The sequence below is a fragment of the Melanostigma gelatinosum genome (genome assembly GCF_949748355.1).
Source record: "Melanostigma gelatinosum genome assembly, chromosome: 6".
Classification (NCBI taxonomy): Eukaryota; Metazoa; Chordata; class Actinopteri; order Perciformes; family Zoarcidae; genus Melanostigma; species Melanostigma gelatinosum.
Window position 1 is genome coordinate 2,834,696 of NC_136639.1, and position 9,074 is coordinate 2,843,769.

The 9,074-nt window shown below is 46.1% G+C and overlaps 1 protein-coding gene across 1 annotated transcript in view; it reads left to right on the top strand.

The window, feature by feature from the left end:
- Nucleotides 1–9,055, top strand: part of bmp2k (BMP2 inducible kinase) — a 40,198-nt gene extending 31,143 nt beyond the window's left edge. Inside the window, exon 16 of the mRNA XM_079270897.1 lies at nt 5,925–9,055. Coding sequence (XP_079127023.1) covers nt 5,925–7,360 — 1,436 coding nt within the window. The 3' untranslated portion in view covers nt 7,361–9,055. The remainder of the gene's footprint in view (nt 1–5,924) is intronic.
- Nucleotides 9,056–9,074: the final 19 nt, after the last annotated feature.

Here is a 9,074-nt window from a genome sequence, read left to right on the forward strand (position 1 = left end):
AAAAGACCAAACGTTCTGTCACACATGACATGAACCTTGTTTGGAGTTCATGGAGGAGTTCCAACTCCCCGGGAACGCTTTTCATCACATTTGAACTTCGGCCTCTTGTGGCCAACATGAGTATTACAACAACAAACTACAGATCGTGACAGAGCTTTGTTTCTTCACCACTTCTTGAGTCATAAACACGACTTCATCAGACGTAGAAAATGAATCGCCAGATATCTCTACTGCTTGTTGAACAGATACTATAAACAGCGACGGGCCATCTCATCGAAGAACCACAGATTTGATCAAGTTCCAGAAATCAAAAGGAAACTGTTGTTGATTTCTCAATGCTAATATTTGACATCAGAACATATTGGAGCTGCGTCTGAATGCTGATAAAGTCCGGCTGCACTTCTTTTCATGAAGTTCTTTATTAGTTCTTAGCTCTTTTGTTTTACTCGTGTCTTCAAGATGTCGAACTGTTTGATTCTTTGCTTTCATTCCGGAAGAAAATGTTTATTGTTGTCTGCAGCTGCAGGAAGCTGATTCATTCTGCTCCTCTTAAAGCAGACATGACGTTGTTAAACCTTTTGCAGACGCTCTAGTTGTACGAAGGTGTCTGTCATTTTATTAATGTTGAGTGAAGGATCATAAGGAACAGTCCCTCTCTCTTAATGCTCGTTCAGTAGATTTAAAGTCTTTTAAATACTAATTCAGCCCAAACGTCACTCGGCTCTGGTACTAATAATCTCCAATGTCGGGGTGTTAAAAATGACTTGAACTTGTCAAAGTTGCGGCTCTTTGTCGTTCGTTTCCATTAAAACGCCTTCGACCCTCTTTGGCCATTCAAACTGAACGACTCCGACGGAGTTTCTGTCCACAGGACGATGAAGGTGTTTTTGTTTCGAGTTGTCGGGACGAAGCCGAGGCCGACGTTGACTCTTAATACCACCGGGTCCGTCTGGCCAGACGCAGGCGTAACAACCGTGCTTCTGCGCCTCGGTGCTCTTCCTGCTCCTTCAATGTGAATCGCTTTAGAAATCAATTTGTAACTGACTGTATTTCATGATAAACGCTAAAACACGTCGAGATTTCCTTTGTTTTTCTACCGTAACTTCATCTCAATGATGCAATATAAGCCCCCGAGCACTTGAATGTAGGTGTGGAATATGTGATCATCTTCTACTCGTTACTTCATGAATTTCATCTATTTGAGTTCAAATTGGAAAAACCAAAATAAATAACGACCAAACCGATTGAAGGGACTCTACGGCCGGAATGAGAGAATTCACATTTTTGATCGGCCCGACGCTCTGCGTCAGCTGTCGGGTTCTTCGGGTCGCAGGTCATTCTTTAAGATGTGTTTTGTGCAAACACACCGCCGGCAACGAGCAGAAATCAGTCTGGCCGTTAGTGCTTGATCAGCTGATTTACTTAATTAATGACTCATCTCTGTTAAAATACGAAAGAATTCTTCACAATGTGAGATTTCAAACTCCTCCGGACAGAAGTTGACAATTTTGAGAGAAACGTGGCGAAACATCTGGATCTAAAATGATATTTGACCAAAGACGCAGCGTGTCAATTGTCTTTACTGCTGCCGACCAATCAGAATACGACGCGACACGCATTAAAGTGCCAAAGTTTTCACGGAGACGCTGTGAGACGTCTGTCTGCAGGCGTCTCACAGAGACTCTGTGAGACGCCTGCAGAGAGACGTCTCTGTGAGACGCCTGCAGACAGACGTTGCGTTGCTGGTGGTGTGACTGCACCTTTAGTTCAACTCCTCTGTTGCTGCACACGTTGAGGGTTTCTTTTCTTTTGAGCGGACGTCGTTTGGTTCCGTTTCTCGATACAAAGTGCCTTCAAGAGGCTGTTTTATTCACCTGCCCGAGTTCATTTCTTTGTGTCTTTTGTCTCTGATTACATTTATCTGAAGAATTCAAATGTTCAGAGGAACAAAGCAGCCGCTCTGTTTTCCTCACTTACCAAAGTTTGGACTTTAAATCCGTCTGTTAGTAAATGAAGTTATTCTGCCCGATGTTTGACGTTGGTTCATCTGAGCTGATAGAATATATATGACTGCAGCGTCAGTCAGCCTCCGTCCTCTTAAAGTGCTTGTTTTTGTCTCTGACCGGCTCAGATCGTTCATAAAGTGTCTGACAACAACCCACAGAGAAACTAAACCTTTATCTTCACCGCTGCATCAATCCGGTCTGTTCGCTCTGACCTCACATCCACGACGTAGGAATCATCTCAACATTCAGCCACGACACGAGCAATCTTTTTATACACTAAGCAACGCAACAAACTGACGACACCGACGCTCCTCTCGCCAACTCTCACTCACGTTTGTCTTCAGGCAGCAAGTCGCACGACTCGACAACAGACGGAGAGCTTTCGTCTCTCTGTTGGGTTCTTTATGCTGTCGTCAGACACTTCTAACAATCTCAGCAGCAAAAACAAGCGCCAACACCGGACCGTTTAAAAAGCCCGTCGTGGAGCGGTGGTCCGAGCTTCGTCTCTAACGTGGCTTTAAATGAATCCACGACTGACACGACGTTGCGCTCCGAGCCGCGTTTCCTCCGTTCTGTCTGACGGAACATTCAGGAGTGTAAATGTAAATAGCGTGCTGAGAGGAACGCTGTCCTTCGAGATGGTGAACGTTTGTGTTTTTGTTTAAATGCGTACGATCCTAAAGGGCAGCGTGTCTGTGGAAGTGACTCCCGTCGGTCCCGCTCACGAGCAACATGTTACACTAGCGCTCGTGTGTTTAGCTGAAGGTAAGTCATGTTTCACGTCACTGCCTGCTTTCATCGGGACGTTGCTTCTGTTCGCTTTTATTTTTTAATTTTCATTTCCTTGGTTTGTATTTGTCATAAGACGGCCATACTCAGAAACATCTTGTTCATGTGTACCGGTGGATGGATCTCTAGTGGGATGAGGGACGACCAGAGCCATTAACTGCACTTTAATGTTCTTTTTTTATCGTTTTTTAATCCCCGCATTTTATGGGATGGACATGTTGTTTCTATACATTTTTCTTTTTTACATCTGCAAGTTTCCTGTGCTTTGATCCTCTGTCTTCGGGGGCTTGGTTCCCCTTCGTCAGCTCCACGTCCCGCTAGAACCCTCCAGATCACTACAATCTTTATTTGAACGCATCCTCGTCACCAGTGTTTGGGAGAAGAGAGAGAGCCACGCCTCTTCTGTTCATAGCGCTGCTCAGCGGTAGATCGATAAGTTGTCTTCTACATATCTTTGTTTCTGCAGCAGACTATGTAAAGAGAAGACAGGTCCTGTATCATACTGTGAGTGTGACTGTATTTCTTTATAGAATGTAACTGATAAATAAAAAAAACATTCAAAATCCCCTTTGAATCCTTTTATTTATTTTAAGTAGGTCTTTAGGTTTAGCGTCTCCACTACACCGTGTGCAAGATGTTCCTGTTGACATGGCTGTCTTTGTTTGAGCTCTGTCGTCCAATCAGAACTCATCCATCCGGAGGAAGGTGACGCTTACAACCGTTCACCTGCAGTCCTTTGACGTTCTCCCAATCCGTTTAAAACGAGTCCAGTTCCAGGTTTCAAGACTGTGTGTTGACGGACTAAATCTCCTCCAACTACTCGTCTCTGTCTTCTGTCTGTAGTGAGATCACACTTAATGCTGTCTCATCATTTAATAACACGTGATCAGTTAGAGAAGTTCACCACGTCTGCTTAAAATCTCAAACCTTTACTGCAAAAGAAAAATAAATGATGAGGCCTTAAGTTAGAAAATATATTTCCAAAAAGGATTGAAGCAAATTCTGCCATTTGCATAATAATAATAACACTAATAATAATAATAATAATACTAATATGGTTAACAAACGGCTGATTGTTCTGATGCTCTGCGGAGTGAAAATGGAGACTGATCATGAATTAATCTTTGATGTTTTAATCTGATCCTGTGTTTCAAACCTAAACAGACAAAATGATTCAGTCTGTAAAAGTCTCGAACAACAAACCGTCTCAACGCTTCACACAAACAGCAACGTTATGACGTCACACCGGGGTCATTATATTTAATGTGTTTAATGGAGTGTTTGATCCAGTAACTCCTCCAATAAACACCAATCCTCCTCCTGTGTCGAAGTGACCACAAATGAAAGTGGACGGCAGTGAATTCCAGCCACGGTGTCACTGAGTGATGATTTTCAAATCTCTGATCTTTAAAATGTTTATAATAAATGAAATCAGCTCCCAGAGACGTCAACGTTTCATCTTCAAATAACGTTTTAACATCTTGAGATGTTTAATTGTAGAATTTTATGGTGATTTCACACAAAAGAGAAACTGACAAAAGGGATGTTTATGACTCTTAACTAATTCCAGCTCGTTTTTTAATATGAAGTATTTCGAGAAGTTGCGTCATCGCTTCTTGGGGCTCGGAGTCGGTCGGTGAACGTTCTGCAGCTTCATGAAATCGATCCGGGCTCAGTGCGAGTTTGTAGCGCGAGAGAAGAGACTCTGAGCTCGTGCTGTCGGACAAGACAGCAGTCACGTGTTCCACCACTGATCTGTGTCTGCGGCGGAATCCTCGACTAGTCCTCGGTGTCGTCCGACGTCTTCTCTTGAAGACGCGTCTGAAGTGCGCGTGACGACCAGTTCTGATCTGGTGGGAGTGGAGCGAACAGATGCGGATGCTTTCCTGCGTTCATATGTTTTATCATTACTTTTTATTGTCTCTTATTGCCGCCTTGTTTCATTTCATCAACAACAAAAGCTTCTTTTTTTTTTTGGCCCAATCTGTCAGAACCTCCTGCCAGTTTGGAGGCTGAGGATGAGGAGAGGTTTCCATCCTCGTGCTCACAGCGGGGGGTCCTCTCTCTGCTTCTAATATAGAGCTTCTATGAATAGGGAACAATGACTTGGCTCGTTGTGTCTGAGCACCATTTATCTTCAATATAATTGGAGACTATCCACCCGCTAATTAGGCTAATCTCTAACTTGTCATTATGCAAATCTCTTGGAAATAAATTTACACGAGGCACTTTTGTTCCAGCAAATGCCAACTTATGCGTAAGAATTTATAGAAATCTGCAGGAAGATTAGTAATTGCAGGACAAAGCTTTATTTAAAGTCTAAAGGACGTGACTGGCAGCTTGAATCTTTTCACGAAGAGATTTAAATCTGAAAGCAATTTTGTGAGTCTTGAAAAAGCTCCGCGTCTCATTTCTTCCTCCTGTGAGAAGATGCTCTGACCCGCTGGTGATCAGAGCAGCTTTCAGACCATATTGAGTTTCAGGGATTTCTCCTTCGCTGCTCCTTCTGCTTCAATATTGGACAAACTGTTGGGATTTGTACTTGTCCTGATTTCTGTAATGCAACAGAGCCGCTCTTAGGAAAGGAAGACTTGTACCATTGGTTTGTGGACTACGGTTAAAGACTGGAATTCGGCCTTTTGGCCGTCGCCGGCTTAGTTGTTTGCAACCAGTGAACAGGAAGTGACCATATCTGGACTGAGGAGTGACGTAAAGACGCCGTATACATCTCCGGTAGAGACCTGTCAATCACAGTAAGCCCCGCCCTAAAGCATCCCCTGCTTTATGGTCTGTGTGACTCTAAATGGACCATAATGTACTAAATGAACATCATGCTGTATTGAAGAAGACTTGAAACTAGAGATTGAGACATAAACTCATGTTTACAATGTTTACTGAGGGAATAAATCAAGAGAGAAGTAGTCATTTTCTCATAGACTTCTATACAACCAGAGGAGTCGCCCCCTGGTGGACATCAGAGAGAATGCAGGTTTAAGGAACGTTTTAGCCTCTGAGGTTGCCATCTGGTCTGGAATCAAGACTCCTGTCACAAAATATCTGGAAGGGTTAAAACTTGCACATTGAGGAGACTGTCGCATCTTTAACTCTTGCATTTGTGTCTTGTTTCAGGTACCGATGAGATGAAGACTGAGCCGACAAATGAGGAAATCAGCGTTCCTGCTCTCGTCTCAACCACTGCAGAGAGTCTCGAGCCGGTGGAGCCGGTGGCGGCGGCCAAGGAGCACAAACCAGGCAGGAAGAGCAACTGCAGACCCGGTGAAGAGTCCGACAGTGACTTTGAGTCCGACCCTCCTTCGCCAAAGAGCAGCGAGGATGAAGAGGCGGAGGAGGAAGAAGCGCTGAACAGCGAGCGCGGTGAAGATACCGAGCCGGAGAATATAGGACAGAGGCCTCTGCTGATGGACTCTGAGGAAGAGGGCGAGGAGGACGACGACAAGCACAGCTCTGACTCGGACTACAACCCCAACAGGGTCAAGAACCGCTCGAGGAAAGCACCGGCCGCTAAAGCTGCTCCGGCCGCCGCGAGAGGGAGTCCTCAGGAGGATTCTGCCATGACTCTGATCACTCCTCCGGAGTCGCCCAGCGGAGTGAGAGCTGCTCCAGCTGAGGACTCTGTGGATGTCTTTGGCGCCGTTCCCTTCCTCGGTGGAACCTCGCCCGTCGGGCCTTCAGTAAGCTCGGACATCTTCGCCAAAGCGCCTTTCAGGCAAGTCAGCCACGAGCAGCGAGCCGCGGACGACTTTGACGTTTTTACCAAAGCGCCATTCAATCGGAACCTCTCCAAGTCGGGCAAGAGCGGCAGCGATGTTCCCATGGCCCAAACGCCGCCCGTGTCCCCCGACGGCATCGACGTTTTTGGCTTCTCCCCCTTCCAGCCGGGCCCCGACGAGCCGCCTCCCGCCACCTCTAGAAGCGCGGAAGACATCTTCCAGCCGTCCTTCGAGGAGTCGGCCAGCCCTCAGCAACAGAGGCTGAAGCAGCGCAGCCTCCAGAGGCTGTCGTCGCGCCAGAGGAAAACCAAGCAGGAGGCCACGGCCGGCGGCAGCAACGGCAAACGCCACCACGGCACGCCGACCGGCGGGCGCAAGACCGGCAAGCCGACTTACCGCACGCCGGAGCGAGTACGCAGACACAAGAAGGTCGGCCGGAGAGACTCGCAGAGCAGCAACGAGTTCCTCAGCACCTCGGACTCGAAGGAGAACATCAGCGTTGATATAACCATGGCTGAAGGGAAAGACGAAGGCGCTTCTCTGCCGGTGGACGAGGCCCTTTTAGACCCGTTCGGAGCCAAGCCTTTCCAACCTCCGGACGGCAGCCGGCACGGCCAGTATCAAGGACTCACCGAAAGCAAAAGCGACTCGGGCACGGCCAACGGCAACTCCTGGTCGGGCTCCCTTCACGGTGCTCTCGGAGACGGCAGCATGGATGACTTCGGGGCGGTGCCCTTCACAGAAAGGGTCGTCCACAGCGGGCCGGAGCAGCCGCCGGAGCAGCCGCCGGACCTCGACCCGTTCGGAGCTGCACCTTTTCCCACCAAGCTGTGACTTGTCCTTGCAGTGTTCCCTCTCTCTGCCAGTTGCGGTTAAATAACCTCTTCGTTTCTTTTGGTTTTTGGGGGCTTGGGAACACCTTCAACCAATCGACAAACTTAACCTTCTCTTTGAATAACAACAACCTAAATCCTGTGGAGTGTGAGTGACGTTTCCACGTGTCTTTCAGCTGTACCGGTGTGCTGAGAAAGCCTTTTTATGCTGCATCTTAACGCTTGAACCGGATCGGACATCGCTGCAAAAAGCTCTTTATGGCTTTCCTTCTGATCTACCAATATGTTTGTTTCTTTTTTAAGCACCACGAAGCCTTACCTGAGCTGAGCTCCACCTTTGCTGCACAGAACCTCGAAAACCACGACACGGTCGGCCCACGTCGGGGGAATCGTTCGGGGGTTGTCCTAAACCACTTTTTTTCTTTAATCCTTTGTCTATGCATCATTTCACCGTCGTCTTTTAAGCAGCCAAACGTGGCTGTGATTTACACTTTGAATTCTACAAGGGATCAACTTTTATTGTACTTCCTTAAAAAGTTGGGTGAGGTTTAAATTTAGGCTCCTAACAGTTTTATTTTATTTCCTAGCAGTAAACTTCTGTTAATTCTTTATTTTATTCAGTTATAAAACTCACATTGTTAGAAATAACAACACAAAGCCACATTGAGATCGCTCGTCTTCGACCCTTTTCAAAAACTCACAGGCTTTACCTTTCTCAGCAATGTTGTCGCTCCTAACAGTAAATATGACATTAATTCATTTATGCTGAAGAATAAACGGGACCTGTGCGATCAGTTAAATGGAAAAGACCAAAACCAACAATGTGTTAGTCCGTCGCTTAAGACTTCCTGTCAGTGGCTCTCAGCTCCACGCCCATTGGCTCCTCCAGTCAAGAGGCTGTGGCTTAGCTTAGCATTAAGATAGGGGTAAACGGCTAACCCAGGAAGTTACTGCGTCCGGCCAATAAAAAGGTGTCGGTAGGCGGAGTTTGTTACCGTCAGTTTCCTGTCTTTGTTACGCTTTGCTAACCTGGTGCTTCTTATTGAAAGGATAGATGAGTGAGGTGTCGATAGTTTCATCTCACTTTCAATAAACACGTGAAAACTAGTTTCTCTTTTAAAATAGGTTCAGTAAGTAATTTCCTAAAACAGCTGGTCACTGTAGTTTTTATCAGATGTGACTCTTAACGTGACGAGCTTGTGCATTTGTCGGGGACTATTTTCAGCGGCGGATTAATCCATACACTAGCAAGCAAAGTAAGATACCAGCCCTCGGTTACACGCAGGATCCGCTCGTTATTGGTTTTGGTCTTTTCGTGTTATTTGTTAATAACGCTGCAGGATAAGTTTTAAGTTTGGCATATACATTTACACTAAATGTGTCCTCTGCATTTAACCCATCCCGAGCTTATTGGGAGCGGTTAAGGGTTCAGTGTCTTGCTCAGGGACGCCACGGATGTTATTTGGCGTATTTATAAAAGGGAACTAAAATCAAAGACCGGCGGAGTGATCTGTGAAGTGTAATCAGGCGTTCGTATTCATGAACTAGTTTCTGTGTGTTCTCCACATCGACGGCCTTAAGCTCTGCATCTATTTCACCAGTGGAACCATTCGATGCCACTTTACATCTTTTATTTCCACACATCTGATATTGTATTTCTCTGCTCTACTGCTGTTTGATGCAATAAAAAAACAAAACAAAGATTCATCTCAGAG